The 22,218-nt window shown below is 30.5% G+C and overlaps 1 protein-coding gene across 1 annotated transcript in view; it reads left to right on the top strand.

The window, feature by feature from the left end:
* Window positions 1–16,219, top strand: part of LOC143079273 (GPI ethanolamine phosphate transferase 1-like) — a 33,562-nt gene extending 17,343 nt beyond the window's left edge. The window contains exons 17-30 of the mRNA XM_076254518.1: window positions 1,013–1,085; window positions 1,377–1,479; window positions 2,540–2,635; window positions 3,374–3,465; window positions 4,828–4,878; window positions 6,287–6,362; window positions 7,221–7,329; window positions 9,041–9,143; window positions 9,941–10,028; window positions 10,608–10,694; window positions 11,785–11,840; window positions 12,242–12,317; window positions 12,905–13,021; window positions 13,641–16,219. Coding sequence (XP_076110633.1) covers window positions 1,013–1,085; window positions 1,377–1,479; window positions 2,540–2,635; window positions 3,374–3,465; window positions 4,828–4,878; window positions 6,287–6,362; window positions 7,221–7,329; window positions 9,041–9,143; window positions 9,941–10,028; window positions 10,608–10,694; window positions 11,785–11,840; window positions 12,242–12,317; window positions 12,905–13,021; window positions 13,641–13,811 — 1,298 coding nt within the window. The 3' untranslated portion in view covers window positions 13,812–16,219. The remainder of the gene's footprint in view (window positions 1–1,012; window positions 1,086–1,376; window positions 1,480–2,539; window positions 2,636–3,373; window positions 3,466–4,827; window positions 4,879–6,286; window positions 6,363–7,220; window positions 7,330–9,040; window positions 9,144–9,940; window positions 10,029–10,607; window positions 10,695–11,784; window positions 11,841–12,241; window positions 12,318–12,904; window positions 13,022–13,640) is intronic.
* The last annotated feature ends 5,999 nt before the right edge of the window (window positions 16,220–22,218 follow it).

The following is a 22,218-nucleotide window of genomic DNA, read 5'->3' as shown; positions in this document are numbered from 1 at the left end:
GCAATTATTTAATTTCAAATTTGTTGAATGTTTTCATCTTTTTAAAGACGAATAAGTAAGCGAAAATGAACACCTTATTTTGCAATGTTCACAAATCATTATTAAACAACATATGGTTATTATAAATAATCTTCTTTTCTGATGGCTTCAATTCTTCACTAGATTTGTTTTTTCTTCAGAAAACTAAAATCCACGAATTTAAAAACCCACGAACATGTAACTTGTAACATGGTACCACGAAAATTGATACCCACGAATTAAAAGACTTTCACAGTTATTCACAAAAAATAAAATAACAAACATGAACCAATGACAACCACTGAACTAGTCTCATGACTTGGGATAGTCATATGAAGAATGTGGTGCAGTTAAACATGTTTGTGAGTGCTCAACCGTCCACCCTTACCTTGGACAGTGATGTTACAGTACAACATAGGAACAAACAATTAGCATTCAGTTGAACTTAAAACATGGGTATGAGGCACAAAAACAACTAACGTAAAAACAATAGACATCATGCAATGAAATAATAGTACTCACAGTTCCTGAAAACTAGTTTGAAGTCAATTACAACTAACACTTATAATGTTTTATAGTAAAGCTCCTTAACAAATGGTAAAATTGCTAAATGATTCTTTTCCATTCTCTAACTAAAGTTTGCCTTAACCAAAAGTTATGAAACTTATACACAATGCTAATTACAATGGAAAGCAGATGGAGAATGAATTTGGGTGGTGTCAATTTTATTGTTCTTGAGTAATGTTCCTTTGTAACATTATATGCAAGTGGGGGCATCATCTGTGTCTTATGGAAACATTCTCAATTTATTTTTGTCAAAATTACACAACAACTTTTTTTATACATTCTGGATTTACCAGATGTACATATAGATAATAATTTTAAAAAAAAAAAGCAACTTTAATGGTATATACAAAGTAAGGAGTTCTTATTACTTTTATGTTATAAATGTTCAAATTTATATCATTGTATGTTTTATTTTTTAAATTTTCAGTTCAGTCACTTCCATTTACAAATTATATGTATTGTTTGATACCAGTAGTTCTGTGGATGTTTGTTGCTCTTAGGTATGTTGATATAAATGAAATGAGTTATCTAGCCTACTATGCAAATTTTTGAATAAAAAGATTTAGAATAAAAAAAAAATCCACTTTGAATGGTTCCAGATTTGTGAATAATATTTTTCGGTTAGTTTTTCCGGTTTTAAGAATCTTAATACAGATTTAAAGAAAAAGACAAATTGGTCTCTTAATATTAAATGTTCATGACATTTGTAATCCATGGATAAAGAAATTGCATGTGATTTAAAAGAATACCTCAGTAATTTGTATTCAGAATAATGTTTTTTTTCCCTTCAGATTGACTGTTTTCCAGCAGTTATTAAAAAAAAAAGATTTTGGCAAGAATATAAAGACAACATTCATAGCAGTTGTTCCACCTGTACTAGGATTAGAAATACTGGTATGTTTACTTAACTTTTCTTAAAATTTATGATTGTCTTGATGGTCACCTGAATTAGTGCGGGAAATCTTGGGATTTTATCTCAAACCATTGAAAAATTGGTATTTGTTGCTTCTCCACTATACTTGGCAATTTGAAAGCTGCAACTGACAATTTAATTTGGAAAAAAAATAAGACGTCCAGAATCTGTAAGAATTTGGCAATAATAAAAATGCAAATATAAATTGTCTCCAATATGTTAAAGTGAGATTTTTTCTTAAAGAAAATAAATCACTGCAAAGTTGTCTTATAAAGGGTGTGTACTAAAGAGAGAAGCTCTTTTAAAACTAATTAACTTGATATCAAAATGGATTTATATTTTTACAAAAATATGGTTAAAAATTTGCAGAATATGTCTGTTAATTAGATTGTATGAAAAGTCCTTTTCAAGTTTTATATAGCAAAAGGAGTAGGTCCGGTAAGGGCCGATTTTGGCCCCAAATTTCAGTTTCATCTAACGAGATATTTAGGACACTTTTTAAACACTTAAGTGTCTATTTCAATTGATTCGATTAGTTTATGTAAAATATTTTAACTGATTCAGTCATTAAAAACGCTCCGATTGAAGCTTAAATATGAAAAATCTATCAAATATGCCAAAAAACGTCACTTTTCAGATGGTTTTCGTCAAAAATGAAAGTGGCCGCATCTGTGTTCATCCTCAACCTTTATATATGTTATGTATTATCACAAAATACAACTTACATTTCAATATTATGAATGAACACGAATGCGGCCACTTTCATTTAAGACGGAAACCGTCTAAAATTTAACTAAAATGCTATAATTGTGAAGATTTCAGTAATTAAGCATGACTTTATGATGCTAGTACACGATATATGTACATTGTATTGTCAAAAACAGCACATATTTATGTAGCAGAAGCATTCTACTTTCCAAAAAATATCTAAAAGATTACATTTTCACAATTTTGCAAAACTGCTTAATTTTTGGGCCTAAAAGGGGTCTTACTGAACCTACTCCTTTGTGTTATTCTTTCCTTGTTTAAATATGTTTTCAGGTGATGGGTTTCTTCAGAAGAGAGTTGTTATCTGTTGGTTTAGTTATGATAGCAGTATGGCCTTTCATAACAGCTAAAAGTTTATGGAAAGATAAGGTAAGATAGATAGTGTATTATTTTTAGCAAGGAAGAAAATCTAGAGAGCTCTTAAACCTTAAGAAACATTGACCAAGTGAGATCTGTTTTGTGTTTAGTTATACTGTAAAGGCCAAACATTCTTATATTCTATTATGAGCAATAAGGAGATTAGGAATACATTGTGCAGCATAATGAAATTTCATAGTAAAGCTATGACTATCTGAAATAGTTTTAAAGCCTAATTTGCTATTTAATTTGTAATGCATGTAAAATTTGAAAAAAATTCCCATCATAAATATTGGGATCTTTCCAGCAATATTTGCAGGGATTTTACTTTTGAGTTTGAGCTTTAATCTTTTTTACCAAGATGAAATAAAATTAATACATTTTAGGGAAAGAGAGACAACCCTTAAGATCAAAGTTCAGGACAACACAACAAACAATTACCCCGGTAAATAAAACTTTTGAAAAAGATTTGGTTTTGGGATACTGTGGATTCACTATTATTCATTGGATACCAATTTTCATGTATTTGGTGGGTGCATGTGAACCAGGAAATTATATATTCAACCAGTGATAATCTTTCTATAAGCTTGTATGGAGATTTTAACAAAACCACAAAATTAAATATTCACAAACATGTAAGTTTTCCTTAATCAACGAAAATTGGTACTCAGGAAATTAAATAAATCCACAGTACATATTTTGTTATTTATTTTTACAGTTAACAATTTGCCCTCCCTAAATATTTTTCAGGTAACAGCAGCTGGTTGGATTGTCTCATGCCTGTTGCTTTCTGTGTTTCCATTAGCTCCAGTTGTTGGAAGGCAAATTAATTATATTTATGTGTAAGTTGATTAAGTGAAAAAATAACCATATTTTGTACATCTTCATTTCTTTTGAACATTTTCAGAGAGATCATTTTAATGAACTACTTAAGCAAGAATCACTGTAAGGATGTTTTAATTATCTAAATAACTAGATATCTATATATCTGCTGATTCTAAACATACATGTATATAAAATGTTATCTAAAATTACTGGAACTAAAACCTTTGAAATTTTATAAGAGTACTCATGTTTGTGAATAATATTGGAGAACAACTGTAAGAGTTAAACATATCAAAATTCTCTGAAAATCCTATCAATTTTTAATTTTTATGCCCCACTTACGAAAGAAGTGAGTATTATGCTTTCTGGTCTGTGCGTCTGTCTGTCCGTCCCTCCGTTCGTTCGTTCATCCTTCTGTCCCGCTTCAGGTTAAAGTTTTTGGTCAAGGTAGTTTTTGATGAAATTGAAGTCCAATCAACTTGAAACTTATGAAACATGTTCCCCATGATATGATCTTACTAAGTTTAATGCCAAATTATAGTTTTGACCCCAATTTCACGGCCCATTAAACATAGAAAATGATAGTGCAAAGTTCAGGTTAAAGTTTTTGGTCAAGGTAGTTTTTTATGAAGTTGAAGTCCAATCAACTTGAAACTTAGTACACACCCTATGATATGCTCTTTCTAATTTGAATGCCAAATTAAAGTTTTGACAACAATTTCACAGTCCACTGCACATAGAAAATGATAGTGCGAATGTGGCATCCGTGTACTAAGGACACATTCTTGTTCATACCAAAATCGAAATTCATTAGCAGGGAACATGGTTTAACATAAAAACTGGTTCCAAATTAAGACTAAGGGTTTCTTCCCCTTATTTTTATTCTTTATTGCAAAAAAGCATGCACAACATGAAATTTATCCCTTTCCAAACCCATTGTATAAAAAAAATTTAATCAACGTGTGGTTGCCGGTGATCACAAAAGATCATTGGATGATTTTAAGGGTTATAACCTTTTTAGCTAACTGGACGAATCAAAATATGCTAACAGGTGTTAATGTAATTGACAACTTTGTGGAATGTGAAAGGCACTTGAAGGGGATTTTTATTTACCAAAAAAAGAAAATTTATGTTTTAATCATTAGAGAAAGAGATTCTTAAATAGTTACTCGTGAATTATCTGATTTATCCAATCTCGATAGTTAAATTATAAATTTTAAATATCTTGATTGGATAAATCAGATAATCCACTGGTATCAATGTAAGAATCTATATTTAACACAACTTCACAATATTTTTGCCACAGATTGACTTTACATGAAATCGTATTCAAAATATAATCCTGTGAATATTAATTTACATTTTTTTTTAATTTTCAGAATAACAAGTGGAGTTTTAGTTGTCTTATCAGCTTCATATTTGATTTTCTGGTGAGTAGATTTTTGCATTATAACTTTTAAATCTGTCAGATTTTGTGAGATCTAAATATTAAATTTCTTCACACATTTACATGGGTAAACAGTACATTGGTGATTACAACTAACTATATGAGGTTGCTTCGTCAATTTGTGTCATACTGTGGAGTCATTAATATTCGTTGGATACCAATTTTCATGGGATGTGTTGGTACAGGGGATTTAAAACGTTTAATGAGTAACAAATTTTCTAAAGGAATTTATGCAGACTTTGTCAAAACAAAGAAATTAAATAAGACTCTCTACATTTTATGTTTTTTATCATAACGACCCTGCATACCCTCGGGTATCCACTTTATGGACTCTACCGTACTACAGACTCACCAGGCGTTGGTTCACTTTCGTTTGTAATTGAAAGAAATTAAATGTTCATGAAAGTGCAAGTTTTCCTCAATCCACTAAAATTGGTACCCACGAAAAATAAATGAATCCACAGTAAATGACAACAAAACAATTACATATAGATAACAAGTAAGCAATATGAACATACGATCAGTTAGGGTGACAAAACAAAATGTGCAGGAATAAAGGCATGGATATTCATCATAGATTTAAAAACATCAGGACTGATAGAGTAAGTATGTTTCAATGTGTGCACACCACATGGGTTAAACTACCTTATGTCACCAATCATTTGTTAAAATATAAAAAAGGAAATGCGGTATGATTGCAAATGAGACAGCTCTCTACCAAATGACAAAGAAATTAACAACTATAGGTCATAGTAAGCCTTCAACAATGGGCAAAGCCCATATTGCATAGTCAGCTATAAAAGGCCCTGAAATGACAAATGTAAAATAATTCAACGGCCTAATTAATGTACAAAAAATGAACGAAAAACAAATATGTAACACATCAACAGCGACAACCACTATATTACAGGCAAATACATACAGAATGTGGAGGGGTTAAACATGTAAGCGGGATCCCAACCCTCCCCTAACCTGGGATATTGGTGTAACAGTACAACATAAGAATGAACTATAAAAATCAGTTGAAAAAGGCTCAACTCGTCAGGTTGATACAAATAGAAATACTACACAGAGTGGAATTGATTACTTATTTATTTATTTCACATTGAGTTTTATATAAAGAGGGGCATAAAGGGAAGAAGGTGAAATAACATTGCCTATTCAAGATGAACAAACAATTAAAAATTTCTTGCACGTTGATCTATTTATCTATTCCATGAAACACAGTGAATAATTAACCTTTTTCCCGGCTGCACATGAAATAAAAATGGCAAAACACGTTGCACGAAAATAACCCTTTGCCACCCTCTATAAACATTGTCAAGGCTAGGACAATGTAAGTATTAGTTTTGTTTAAGCTTTTATAATAAACCAATCAGTTTATATTTTAGTTTAAAGAGAAGTCATGAAGCAAGAAAAGAAAGAAAATTCAGACATCAGCATATTTTTATAGTTAACATTATTCAGGTAAATGGGAAGCTTATATATATAAATATGTGAGTAGTTATTTGTGTATTTATGATATAAAAAAGAAGATGTGGTATGATTGCCAATGAGACAAGTGTCCACAAGAGTTCAAAATGACACAGACATTAACAACTATAGGTCACCGTACGGCCTTCAACAATGAGCAAAGCCCATACCGCATAGTCAGCTATAAAAGGCCCTGATAAGACAATGTAAAACAATTCAAACAAGAAAACTAATGGCCTTATTTATATAAAAAAATAAACGAAAAACAAATATGTAACACATAAACAAACGACAACCACTAAATTACAGGCTCCTAACATGTATTTAAACTATTTAAAAGTATTGTTAAGCAAGGGATATTAAGTTTTCACCAGAAGAAAATAGACAACAAACAAGATAACTTAATGCATGAAAACTCTATTACTGGTAATAGTAAAAAAAAAACTGTTTAATTCTATATACAGAATAAATATTTGGGGGGAAAAAAGTTGCAAACATGAAGTGCAAACCATATCCTTAAAAGTTAAATACAAACATTATGGAACTGTGTGAGAGCAAAGCATCAAAATAAAGAATAGAAAATCATTGTGATACTTCTATAGCAGTAACAAAGCTTGTTCTCCAATTTGTTCAGCAAAGGTATCAGGACTGTATATGTATGGAATTCTTGTTTTAAAGGAATTTGATTACTTTATTGATGTCATACTGTTGGCAGTGCTAATGTTGAACTAAGGAAACCCCTAAAAGACTTTAGAATTGATCAATATTCCTTATCTTAATGTTTCTAATCTTACATGTAGTTTAGCAAACTCTCAATCAACAATAATAGAAAGTTTGACATTTACATTTCAGGTGATAGTTATTGGTTTAGCCACATATAATGTATGGACAGTCTCCAGTAGTATAGCCAGGAGTCAAGGTCTTCCATTTATAAATCGACTAACAAGCTATGTCATATTAGGTAACACATTTCTTTATTTTTAGCTCACCTGACCTGAAAGGTCAAGTGAGCTTTTCTCATCACTTGGCGTCCGTCGTCTGTAAACTTTTACAAAAATCTTCTCCTCTGAAACTACTGGGCCAAACTTAACCAAACTTGGCCATAATCATGATTGGGGTATCTAGTTTAAAAAATGTGTCCGATGACCTGGCCATCCAACCAAGATGGCCACAATGGCTAAAAATAGAACACAGGGTCAAAATGTATATTTTGGCTTATATCTTTGAAACCAAAGGATTTAGAGCAAATCTGACAGGAGTAAACTTGTTGATCAGGTCAAGATCTATCTGCCCTGAAATTTTCAGACGAATCGGATAACCTGTTGTTGGGTTGCTGCCCCTGAAGTGGTTATTTTAAGGAAATTTTGCAGTTTTTGGTTATTATCTTGAATACTATTATAGATAGAGATAAACTGTAAACAGCAATAATGTTCAGCAAAGTAAAATCTACAAATAAGTCAACGTGACCAAAATTGTCAGTCAACCCCTTAAGGAGTTATTGCCCTTTATAGCCAATTTTTAACAACTTTTCGTCATTTTTTGTAACTTGTACAAAAATCTTCTTCTCTGAAACTACTGGGCCAAATTTAACCAAACTTGGCCACAATTATCATTGTGGTATATAGTTTAAAAAATGTGTCCGATGACCCCGCCTACCAAACAAAATGGCCGACATGGCTAAAATTAGAACATAGTGGTAAAATGTCGTTTTTGCTTTATATCTTTAAAACTAAGACATTTAGGGCAAATCTGTTTACATTTAAATGTCCATCAGAATAAGATCTATCCCCTCACAAATTTTCAGATGAATCTGACAACCCGTTGTTGGGTTGCTGCCCTAAAATTGGTAATTTTAAGGAAATTTTGCAGTTTTTTGTTATCTTGAATACTATTATAGATAGAAGTAAACTGTAAACAGCAATAATGTTCAGCAAAGTAAGATCTACAAATAAGTCAACATGATCAAAATTGTTAGAGGACCCCTTAAGGAGTTATTGCCCTTTATAGTCAATATTGAACAACTTTTGTCATTTTTTTTAACTTGTACAAAAATCTTCTTTTCTAAAACTATGGGCCAAATTCAACCAAACTTGGCCACAATCACTACTAGGGTATCTATTTAAAAAAAAAATGTCTAATGACCCCGCCTACCAACTAAGATGGCCGACATCAGTAAACGCAGTAACAGGTGAGCGACACAGGCTCTTGAGAGCCTCTAGTTCATTTTGTTTGAAAGAAAACTTTGAACTGAAACATAAACAATGATTTCCATGAAAAAAAAGATTGAAAATCTGAAACTGTCCTGCAGAAGTGATTAAATTGCTGTTATTTGTCTTCAGAGGGACTAGAAATTTTCTGTGATAAAAAGCCATGACTATAATCATTGTCAAAATGAACACTATTTTTTATTTCAAAACCATTTGCCTTTGATTTTCATCAGTATTTGTAACTCAGGTCCTTATGATATTTTTTTTAACTATTGGCTGACCATAGTCAAAAAATATCATCAGGACCTAAGAGTTATGTTTTTGCAGCTACAGTATTTGTTACATTTATTGAATCTATCAACAGATTTAATGCAGATTTTCTGGGAAAATTGTAATTGATATATTTTATGATTCATTTTGTTGTTAGATTGAGAAAGAAAACATTTTTGTTCTCATATTTTTCAGTGTTTTCAATGATTTCACCATTCCTAGGAGGGACATCAGTAACCCACAGATTGCTTACCATAACCTTAGCATTATTTCCTCCATATTTACTGCTGAGTATATCGTATCCTTAATAGTCATCATACTGTCAAACTTGGGAATTGATTTTTATATATAAATATTTATATATCATAGTAAGTAGTTGATTGTAACTGTTTGAACATAGGCAAATAGATATTGTTTATTTTGAAAGATTCGTTTATATTTCATGGATTTTTTTGTGGATTGAGGGAAGATATAGAGTCAACAGTGTTTAGCTGTGATATAATGATTGAGAAATAGCTCATAGTACTTTTACTACAAAATTGAGTCAACAGTTTTGAGCAGGATACAATTACTGAGAACTAGCTTGTGATTCATCTTGTATATAACAGCATGTACATTACATGTGATGCAAATTTATTGTATATGTGGGGTATTGTTTATTAATTGAGGGGGGCAATAGGGGGTTCATTAACATGTTAACAACACCTCGATTTTGGAAAAAAACAGTTAACAAAAAATGCAAAAATGCTGATAACAGTTAACAAAGTGGGTTGAAAACAGTAAACATGCTTAAATTGATCTCAGATAACAGTTAACAACACTTTAAATAGGGCCAAAACAGGTCAACATAAAAAGGTATTGCCCCCCCCCCCCCCCTTAATTGATAGCTACTTTATTTAACACAATTAAACTGTTTAAAAAAAATTTCCTTCAAAATTTTACTTTGAACTTTTACGTAACATATGCTTACTTACATACATAATCTTGTATGTGAAGTCTATAAATGTAATATGTATTGTGTAATGCTTGAAACTATTTTTTTATTAGTTTAGTTGGCACTTCATTGAAAGTTATATATCCTTACATAAAATACAGATATGAAGATTTATTTTTTGTAACTTTGACAGCAGTTTTATATTTCTGGATGAAGTTAGAGATAAATTTGAATGATAAAAAAGTCAGTGTAAGTATCATTTACTCTACAACACAAAGGGGCATTTAACCAATTGCTTACATTTACGATGCAATTTGCAGTCTTGGGTACATTATAGAGTTTAAAGTGTTCACCTCTTTATGACAAATTTTTGAAATTTGAAATTAATCTATCACGGCGAGCCTCATGTTTTAAATTTGAAAATTTATTGACTCTAGTGGATAAATATCATATCGCACCAGATTCAGTGGTAGAATCTATATATTCGTAATTTCATGCCATTACCAAAAACTGACTATTGGGCTGATGATTCTCATGGCAACTAGCTTAGAGATAGCAAAGAGATGAATAACTTTATTGAAAGGATGGTGTAAAAGAAGATATGAAAATAGTTCTATTTTAAAACTTTGACTAAATATATTCAGCTCACTGATAGTTCTACAATTTGTTATAAAAACTCTCTCACTGAACCAAGATTTAAACCTTTAAAACATATTCCACATTAAAATATTTAACCATTGCTGTCAATGAAACAAATAATTTGTAACAAAACTATTCTTTTATATTTAAAAAGTTGTGCTTTATATGTTTAATTATTTTATTTTTCAGTTAGAAGATTGTGATTTTGTTGCATCAAGTAAAAATCAGCAACACAGAAGTATAAACACTGAAGACATTAGAAGAGCTTTCTATTATGTATCCTTTTTTGTTAAATTTGGAATATTTTATCTACAGAAGATTTTTTTTTTAATGAAATGCAGCTAGTTTTAATATTGCCATTGCTAGGCAAAGGGGTCTTAAGGCTACCCCTGAGCTGCTGTATGTACATACATCTATCCATATTATGTGCTTTCATATTCATGGTTTTGTTTTTCTGCAACTTTAGTTACCGAAACCAAAAATTATCACCAAACACAGCTTATGTTAGAATTTGGATACATCAATTTCACTGTTTTCTTGAGTTATGTCCCTTTTATGAACAGAAAAATTGAGTTATTTGACATTTCCTCATAGTAACATTAATTGCCTCCACCAAATATTAAGAAAAAACACATAGCTTGCTATCACTATACACAGGTCAAATCTTAATTTTAAATAGTTTTTTGAGTGATGTCCCTTTATAAATAGAAAAATTGCTGAATTTGGCATTTCGTCACACTTTCTTTACTTTGCCTCAACCAAATATTCAGAAAATGAAACACAATGCATTTTTCCACCAAATGCAGATCAAATTTGGATTTGGTTGGCCTCATTTGTTATCGCTATACACGGATCAAGTTTTAATTTTAGTGGCCTCATCTTAACAATTCTTGAGTTACATCCCTTAATAAAAAGAAAAATTGATGAAATTGTGATTTCCACACTAACTTCACTTTGCCTCAACCAAATGCTATGAAAACTAAACACCATGCATCTTTCCACCAAATACAGAGAAAATTTAAGTGTGGTTTGGGTCATTTTCCAGTGGCGGATCCAGAACTTTTCCTAAGAGGGGGCCCGCTGACTGACCTAAGGGGGGGCCCACTCCAGTCATGCTTCAATGATTCCCTATATAATCAACCAAATATTTCCCACAAAAGGAGGGGCCTGGGCCCCCCTGGATCCGCCTATGTTTTCTCATTTCTCCAGTTATGACCCTTTATAAATAGACAAATTGCTGAATTACCATATATTTACAAGTGGAGGAATCTGTGTCCAATGGACAGATTATGCTTTTACTTTGGAAGTTGTAGTCTCTTTCTGTTTATTAAAAGTAATTTATTTGATTTTCCTGAGCCTTTATCAGATATTTTTTATCCTAGTAGCATTTTTTGGAACAGGAAATATTGCAAGTATAAACAGGTAAATTGTGTAGAATATTGAAGAATAATTTAATTTCATATTTCACAGAAAATAGTCCTATTTTGCTTTGCGTTGATTATTTATACTGTTTTTCATTTGATATTCTTTTCTCAATAATGCTTTTTAATGATTTGATATTAGTTGACACGTCCAAGAAGAAATAAAATGATATTAAGAACCTATTAACTGATATCCAAGAATCCTATAATAGACATTGCATAGATTAATGATTATTAGAATAATGATAATCACACACTCAAATTATATATAAAAACAAAAACTAACAAAATATTATTAACATTTCCAAAAATTGGGTGGTTGTGTTGTATTTTTATCCCTTACCCTCACATGCACTCTTTAAATCATGGGCTGACCTAATATTTCTTTCTATTATTTTTTAGTTTTGAGCCAGCCTCTGTGTATTGTTTTGTTACAAAGTTTGATCCATTCATGATGGGATCTCTCATGATGTTAAAGGTAAGCCATTACTGATCTACTTTTAAATTATTTATGTATGTTACCTCCTTGAAAACTCGTGGGTATCAATTTTCGTGGATTGAGGAAATCTTGTATTTTTGTGGAAATTTGATTTCGTGGTTTTGTCAAAGTCTGTATACAACCCAATAGTAAAATGTGATTCGTTGAGCATTTAAATTTGTGGTTCACCTGTACCAACAAAAACCATGAAAATTGGTATCCCACATAATAATGAATCCACAGTAGTAGAAATCATCAAATCAAATCAAACTTTTGTTTATTGTTGATACATTGCAAACAAAATAAAAACAAGCTCTCTTTAGTTTTTAAAAAAGTCAATTAAGATTATAAAATTATAATAGAGACTGAAAAACTAGTAAAGTTAGGCCAGAATTTTTAAAATCAAATTAAAGACAAAACAGTATGTCGTATTTGTTAAATTAAAAAAAAGGCTGCATAAAAGGAGAAGAAAACATTAGCAATTCCAAGTAGAGGCAACACTAAATTTGTGATATTTTTTTGCCAAACATGTGTTGATATCCGCTCCAACCAAAGCTTTGTTCTTAGTCACAAATTTGATATTTCAGAATGTTCTACCATTTGTTTTGGTTAGCTGTGTTTTCCATGCCATACATGTACTGACAGCCATTCCAACCAAGGCTCTGTTTCTGATAGTGCTCATTATGTCAGATTTCATGGCATTAGTAAGTATTCCAAAGCAACAATGATTACATGTATATTTAAAACAGTTTGTCAAATATCTCTGCAGAAACATAATTTATGCCCTTGCTATTAACTTGCATGGGGCATATAGTTTTACCTATGAATGTGTTTATGCAATACAACTCTTAGGTTGAATTAAAAACTGAAATTTCATTTTTGTCAAATCTAGAAATGTTTTGGCCCTCAGTTAATGACATTTTAGAATTTGTTAGACATGAGGAAACAGTTTTTCAATTAGAATCAAATTACATTAGGTTCATTGATCACTTGAAAAGAAAATATAACGCAACTCTAGTTTTAGAATTTGACAAATCCTACATAAATGCAGAAAGAAGAAAGAAAAAAATATCTAAAGTTTTACATTGTGATGTCATGCTCCAGGCTCACTTTGCAGGAATCAAACTTTCTTAGTACATGTACATTTACATCACACAAAGATTAAGTTCTCTAGTTAGCTTTTTGTTTGTTGATAAAGCAACATTACAATGATTGAGAAGTTCTTTTAAACATGTAAAAAGCAGTTCCTTCTTGAAAAAAAAACTTAATTTAAAAGAAAATTTCTTGGAATTAAAAATAAATTCAGTGTGATTTTTATTTCAGAATTTTTTCTTCCTGGTTAGAGACTATGGTAGTTGGTTAGAGATTGGAACCAGTATTAGTCATTATGTTATAGTGATGTGTATGATTATATTTCTTATGGTACTGTTTGTATTATCTCATGCTTTGACAACTGTCTCAGTTCTCCCTAGGATAAAACATAGTAAAGAGTGAGTCATTATCAGCATTTTAGATAATCCTGCATGTCTGTGGAGAAAGAAAAAAACAGTATCATCTATTCTAGTCTAGTATGCTATGTTTGTTTGACTATTGTCTTCCAAATGACATTCCAATTGTATTTGTTAAATGATAATTTTTTATGAACTATAACCTCAGAGACAATCAGAAGAGACTGTAATTTGTTGATATGATAATTATTGAATTAGCATTATTTGTCATTATTCTGTATGTGACCTTATTTCTAAATTTTTTGAATTTTATTTGAATTATGATTTTCATATTTATACTATCATTTTCCATATTACTCATATTTATATAATGCATTATCCATACCATAAGAAATGATTATACTTTTATTTTAGGTTAGATCATTTTTCTCTCATTACCTCACCTTGTAATCACTCAGAGCATTTTTTCATTTAATGACCTAGATATCATGAAGATAAAAGTACTGGTATAGTATGAACTGATGCTAGATATCTAATGAGAAGCAACAACAGACCAAAAAAGCTCAAAATTTGAACAAAAATCATGAATATATGGAAATTATATTGTCAGCTCTTTTTACGTTTATTTTTATATGTCAGGATATAAATCTTCTATGTTGTCTCGAACCACAACTCTGAATCAAGATCAACATATTTACATGTACCAGCAATAAGATTGCACATTAAAAATGTGTTCCCTGTTAGCAACAAATTCTGATTTTAAATTCAAGACAAAATCATAAAGTCATATCATTATGCAAAATTTTACAACAGTTGATAACAAGAAGCTTTATACATTTTTCACATAGATTCCTTTGTTTAAATAATGTTTCATGGTTGCTTCCTCTTGGACTTAAGATTGCCACTGAAAGCACAAACTTTATGAAGGACAATAAAATTCTTCACTAAGCATAATATAAGTTATATTTATGATGTAGTTTCAAAGCATCAGTTAAGATTTATTTACAAAACAGTTTGTGACTATTGCATTTAATCTATTCAGTGCTGCTGTTTGCAAGAAGTTGCTTGTATGTTTTTTTCCAATACAAGGAAGTATTTAAACTATATTTCTGAGGTGCCAAGCCAAGGTTTGATTTCAGGTCCACACACAAATAACAAATTTTATTTAAACTATCATATGATTACCCATACATCATATTACTCTAGTCAGGGATACTGTTACAAAAAGCCACCTGTATGTATTTTCCCAAAGGGAATTATGTAATTCGGTGATCAGATATGGCAATGGAAGCCAAACTTGATTTATGAAAAATCACAATTTATGAAGTGACATAATATCCCCATCCTATTTATATGATATAAATCCAATATGTGAAGAAACTGAAGTTTCTGAGGAGAAACAGGTCAATAGCTTGTTAGAATTTCATAATAAATTACTTAATGATGGGCAGAGATTGACTTCAATTTTTGTTGTGGAAAAATGTATCATTTGTAAACACTATACATAATCTTATTTTTATTCAACATTTTGAGTTATAATTAGACTAACAATTTTAGAGTTTTGATTCATTTTTTTATTTTTTTTTTTTATATGTTATGTTATTTATAAAAGAAATAATTTGTATTTGTAATGTTTTTTTGAAAATGCATATTTATTTTCCATGGAATTTTGTTTACAGGGTATATATACACCATGGAGAGTATCAATTATTTGTTATCTTTGAAACATTAGAAAGTATTGTACAATGGTTGAGTCTTGCATAATATCATTCATCACTAGTCAATTTAAGAAATTGTATTTCCTTCCCATGAAGTTCTATGCTTTAAAGCACATTTATTAGAAAGGTTGATTTAAGGTTGATTTACAATAAATTTAAAGTTTTCAAAATTTATGATTTTTGGCAAGATGAGACAATGATTCCCTTGTTAGAAATAATCATTGGCAAGATGAGACAATGATTCCCTTGTTAAAAATAATCATATGTCTTTTTTCATTTAAATTAAACACGTACTAGCAAATTAACTTTGAATTTGTCAATTGATCTTTTTACAGCTTTTTTTTTATGAAAAAAATCAATTAATTTGCATTCTTACATTAGATATAAGTTATTTGACAGTGGCAACTATCAAAATGCAACCCAGAACTTTTCTCTAGTCTGACAACAGTTTATATCAGATTAATAGATTTTATATTCAACCTTTTGTCTCTTCATAAACCTCTTTAATAACAAATTCTTGTTGTATGATGAACAAATTGATTTGTAAAATATGTTGTATCAGGTTGTTTGTTTTTTATCATTCCTACTTCTGTGCAATATATTTTTTATGCATTTTCATAAAAAAAAACCTATTAAATGTACAATCATCTGTCACATTGCTGAATTACTGTGATATTTTATAATACTTTTGATATCAAAGAGATATTTTTAATAAATAGAGACTGAAATACAATTACTTGTTTGTTTTTAGTGTTTTAAAGATATGAAAGATATGATATCCTTTCAGCTGTGATTCTCTTGCATATTTTAAAATAATGGTTTAGTGAAGATGACTTATTTGATCTGGTTGTGAACAGCACTAGTATTGATTTCTTTAGCCAGTGTTGGGGTTAGTGGTTATGAGGCTTGAAATGTTAATTTACCACTCAAATTACATTTTAAAAAAAGCTTATCAGCCCAGATTTTCAAACTCCAAAGATATTGCAAACTTAATGCCATGACATCAATTTCTTAACCTCTGATGAGAAATGGAGGCTTGTGAGTGCTAACAATATTGATTTTTCATGTTATTTACATTTCCAAGAACATATTTTTTTTTAATTATCAATCCCATTTGATTTTGAACTTGTCCAAAATATTGTGACACCTGATATCTTATACACAGCTACTTTTTCATAGGTACTATTTCTGTACTAAAAATATGTAGTACTGGAAATTTACTTTTAATATTCAGTACTATTCTGTTACTCTAAAATTATTGTAATATTTAAGTACATGTATTTTACAGTACTTTATTTGTACTTGAAATTTAGGTACTACAGATTTTTGGTTACTACCGTTACATTTTCAGCATTTTTAAAGTTTTTCTATTTTAAATCTCTTAAAGTTATGATTTTCAAACATGGAATATTGTATTATTTCTGTACCAAAATATTTAGTACAAATCAAGTACTGTAAAATACAAGTACCTAAATATTACAATAGTTTTAAAGTAAAGAAATAGTACTAAATATTAAAAGTAAATTTCCAGTACTGCATTTTTTTAGTACAGAAATAGTACCTATGCAAAAGTAGCTGTGTAGAATTTAACTTAACTGGTCACGAAATCACTTAATCATAAAAGCTATTCAGAGTATAAACCTGCTTTAACTGAGGCTGTTATACTTAAAACATTCTAGGTTTCTCAGTATTGGAAAGATGGTTACTGTATGTATTGCTGTGTGTTTGTTTTTTTTTCTACATTGGCTAGAGGTACAGCGGGAGTTGAGATCTCACAAAATAGGTTAACCTCAACATATTCTTGCGCCTGTCGCTAGTCAAGAGCCTCTGGCCTCTTGTATGATTTATAACTTTAGTTCATTTATATATTTTAGAGTTAAGTATGGCCTCCATTATCACTGAACTATAGTACACATTTTTGTTTAGGGGCCAGCTGAAGAAAGCCTTCAGGTGCAGGATTTTCTTGCTGTGGTGAAGACCCATTGGTGGCGTTTAGCTTTTTTTTAACTCTTTGATCAAGTTGTTGTCTCTTTTACACATTCCCTATTTACATTTTCAATTTTAATTTTATGTCTCTGATTTAGGTTCTTAGTATCAGAAAGTTAGGTCACAGAATCAGGTTATTTTGTCATAGTTTAAGAGATGCACTTATAATTAATTGCTGTCAAAAGTGTTTTTAAACTTGAATTGTAAGATGATTCATTAGACACCCTTATGCAAGGCAATTAGTCAGTACTACAAAGGTGCACATGCACTAAAAAATAAACAGTTGTATGGCAATCATTACTGTAGAACTGGTTTTCGTCTTGTGTTGAGGGTACTCTTTAAGTCATCCTTAAATTCACCAAGTTGAAATAAGAATTCAACAACTCATAATCTATATATGTCCATATTCAGAATCAGATCTGCAGCAAAATCATTCAGTCACCCTTTACCAACAATAGAATGCTGTTGAGCTAAGTTTTATTTTGCCAGTTATACTGTTAAACACATGACATCACTATGATAACAAATGAGGCCAGAACAGCAATATAGAGGAAATATATTTGTTAATACATGTATAGCTTAAATTCACAAATAAAAAGCACCAAAATACACTTATAATATAAAAACAAGAGTCTCTTAACAGTCTGTGTTGCTCACAATAGTCTGTGCATATTCAACAAAGGACACTTTCAAACATCGTAGATGAGAATAGAATTCATGACAAAATAAACTGTTTTGTTGATCCTGTATTGCTGATCATTTATTCTGTTTAGTGCAGAAAAGTGACGCTCTAATAATTCGACTTGCTGATCATTTTTGAGTCATGTGAGATAAAAATTTGATTATTACCATGCATAAACAAGAAAGAAAGGTAACATAGAATCTATTAGTAGATGGCCTGGGAAACAAGGAGCTACTAAAACAAGATTTCTCATCAGAAAAGAAAAAGCCATCACATTCTCTTCACCATTGACCTGCATGGATATATAAAATGTTCTAGTGATAAACCATCTGAAAAATCCTTTGAACACAGCCTATTGGTTGTTTGACTTTTCCCCAAATATTATTCGATTGATGAATGATACATTTCAGCTACATACAATTAGTCATATTGTTGGTCAGCTACTCAAACTTACTTGCGATCTAAGGTCTGCAAGAGTTGGGCTGGTTTTCTCGAGGTTCCAGGGGCCGTTTCATAGAAACTGTCTTAGGACTAAGATATGTTCTAAGATCATCTTAGGAGAATTTTTTGCTCTTAGCTGTGTTATCGAAAAGATCTTATCTAAGGATATGTTCTTATTTTGGTCCCAGCTTTAGGACTACTTATAAGCTGTTTTAGGATAGTCTTAAGACCATTTCAACTCTTAGGATAATATTATGATGTCCTAGCATATAAACAAACACTTTATTAGGTAGAATTTGAACTTCTGTGTCTGTAAAATTTGGACTTCTCTTCTAACTCATTGTGTGGGGTTAGGGTCAAGCAATACAAAATAGCTAATTTATGTCCTGAGTTTTTATACCAAGATTACAAGATATTCCCATTTGAACTAAAAAATCTAAGCAATTTGGCACTTTGAGTTCGTCTCATTTAATTATTTATGACTATTTTTGTATGTACTAAATATACAATATTAAAATGTATATTTTGTACTTATATTTTACTGTGTATGCATGTGTACACAATTTAAGGGTTTAAAATGGTTTTATTTTAAATGGCATTTTCTTCCTTTTACTTGATTAAATATATTTTAAACTTATATTTTGAATATAAGATTTAGGTTTAAGTATACTGTGGATTCATTTATTTTTGTGGGTATCAATTTTCATGGATTGAGGAAATGTTGTATTTTCAAGGATATTTGATTTCATGGTTTTGTTGAAGTATACAACTCTATAGCAAATTTCAGTGGCGGATCCAGCCATTTTAAAAAGGGGGGGGGGGGGGGTTCCCTACCCAGAGTAAAGGGGGGGGGTTCCAACTATATGCTCCCATTCAAATGCATTGATCTGCCAAAAAAAAGGGGGGTTCCAACCCCCGGAACCCCCCCCCCCCCCCTGGATCCGCCACTGAATTTGTGATTATTTGAACATTTAAATTTGTGGATCACCTGTTCCAACGAAAACCATGAAATTTGGTATCCCACAAATAATAATGAATATACAGTAATATGTGTGCCAAACAGGCCTGAGGTAATGGTAATTTGTAAATGTAATGCATTGTTATATTACATTTTTTTTTTTATGTATGCACATTTCTACATTACAATTACATATAATGTAATGATTACTTTAGTTAAAAATCAATGAAATGCCTCCATTACTGTACATTTCTTTTCTTTACAAATTGGTAAAATACATAAAATTGAAGAAAATAGTAAAATAATAATAAAACATTAACAAAAACCAATGAAAGTATTGAATAAAATTATTGTCACAGATAAAATAATTACTGTATTATTAAATCATTATAGATAGTTTGACCTTAAAACTTTGCTTCAAGGATCCATAACTTTATCCCCTAGGCCAACTAAACTTTAATACAGCAAATTAAAAATAAGTGAGCTGTTGTTAGTTATAATTGTATTCTTAATTTTCATTTTCTTGTCATTTTTGAATGAGATTTTGCAAGGACAACATGTAAAATAATATATCAGACCAATTTGAATTACCACCTGACACTAATCCAGACATTGTCAAGCCTTGACATCTGGAAGTTTGAAAATTGCATCAAATTTTAAAACACAAACTAAGGTAAGAAATATAAAACTTCTTTAATTTGCCAAATGGTGAAAATTATCAAGTCTTGGTTTTACACTAGTAATTTTGGGGCCCTTTATAGCTTTTTGTTCGGTGTGAGCCAAGACTCCGTGTTGAAGGCTGTACATTGACCTATAATGGTTTACTTTTATAAATTGTTATTTGGATGGAGAGTTGTCTCATTGGCACTCACACCACATCTTCCTATATCTATTGATCTTGGTTTCTGTATAAAATGATATTGGGAATATTTTGGTGTTTGGCGGTCCATGAAAAATCTTCTAAAAGATTTATTAAACAAAACTATATAAATGAATGGAAAAAATATGAATATTTCATTTTCATAATTCTATGCACACCTTACTGCCAACTTATTGTAGCATACAGAAATCCTTCTATTTTTGTCAAGCCTTCGACTTAGGTAAAAAAAGCGAGACTAAGCGATCCTACATTCCAGCGGCGGCGTCCACAAATATTCACTCTGTGGTTAAAGTTTTTGAATAATAACTTTCTTAAACTCTACTGGATTTCTACCAAATTTGGACAGTAGCTTGTTTATGATCATAAGATAGTATCCAGAAGTAAATTTTGTAAAAATAAAATTCCATTTTTTCTGTATTTTATTTATAAATGGACTTAGTTTTTCTGCGGGGAAACATTACATTCACTCTGTGGTTAAAGTTTTTAAAATTTGAATAACTTTCTTAAACTATCCTGGGTTTGTACCAAACTTGGACAGAAGCTTGTTTATGATCATAAGACAGTATCCAGAAGTAAACTTTGTAAAAAAATAAATCCATTTTTTCCATATTTTACTTTTAAATGGACTCAGATTTTCTGCCAGGAAACAACACATGCACTCTGCGGTTAAATCAAAAAAAAAATTAATAACTTTCTTATACTATTTAAATTTGTACCAAACTTTGACAGAAGCTTGTTTATGATCAAAAGCTAGTATCTAGAAGGAAATTTTGTTAATATTTTGTACCTGTGTATCTGTATTTTACTTATAAATGGACTTAGTTTTTCTTCCAGTTAACATTACATACAGTCTGCAGTTAAAGTTTTTAAAACATTTATTGGATTCATAAACTATCCTGAATTTTTACCAAACTTGGACAGAAGCTTCCTACAATCAAAAGATAGTATCAAGAGCAATATCTTTAATGATTTTTTTTCCTCATTTTTGTTGAGCCTGCGATTTACAGCAAAAGTAGGCGAGACACTGGGTTCCGGGGAACACTACGAATTTTTGTATATTCTTGTTAAAATAATTGCATCATTATACAGCAATGAGAAAATAGCACTTGGAACTACGATAGGACATGCAGCTTTGTAAAGATTATCTTATAATACCTTCAATGTACAGTCTGAGATACATCATATGACAGTTCTAGAACTGTCCTATTATTTGTCCTAAGATATATCTTAAGGATGTATTCCTCTGACTTTTCAGTCTCGTTCAGTCTCGTTGAAATCTCGTTCTTGAATTATTTCCAAAACATGTGATACAAGTGGAAAATATCAATGAATTTCAAAAATATTATAATCTAACATAACTCCGTGATAAAATTATGTATTTACAATGAATGGTTTTTGAGTAATCCACTTTTCAAATTTTACGACCAATCAAGTCAGTATTTTTAGCCAAAATTTTTTCAATCATTTATAAATAAATTTGGTGTTTTTACTGTCTTCTGATTGGTTAAAATTATTAGTTTTATTTTCAATGTTGTCAATTTTGATGGCGACACGCCCACTCTGACGTTGTGTATTCATACGCCAACATGTGCGTACGTTGTTATTGTTAATATACATAATATAAAAAGTTCACTGAGCCTTATTTTTGATAGAAATTTATTTATAATGAATGGCAATAATTTATTTTGATTTTATTGAACCATAAAACTAATTTTTGACTCTTCACATTTTACATAATCCGCTTCGCGGATTATTCAATGTGAAGAGTAAAAAATTAGTTTTATGGTT

The sequence above is a fragment of the Mytilus galloprovincialis genome, chromosome 6 (assembly GCF_965363235.1).
Source record: "Mytilus galloprovincialis chromosome 6, xbMytGall1.hap1.1, whole genome shotgun sequence".
Taxonomy (NCBI): Eukaryota; Metazoa; Mollusca; class Bivalvia; order Mytilida; family Mytilidae; genus Mytilus; species Mytilus galloprovincialis.
The sequence above is the reverse complement of the archived record's forward strand: the minus strand, read 5'-3'. Positions and strand labels throughout refer to the sequence as shown.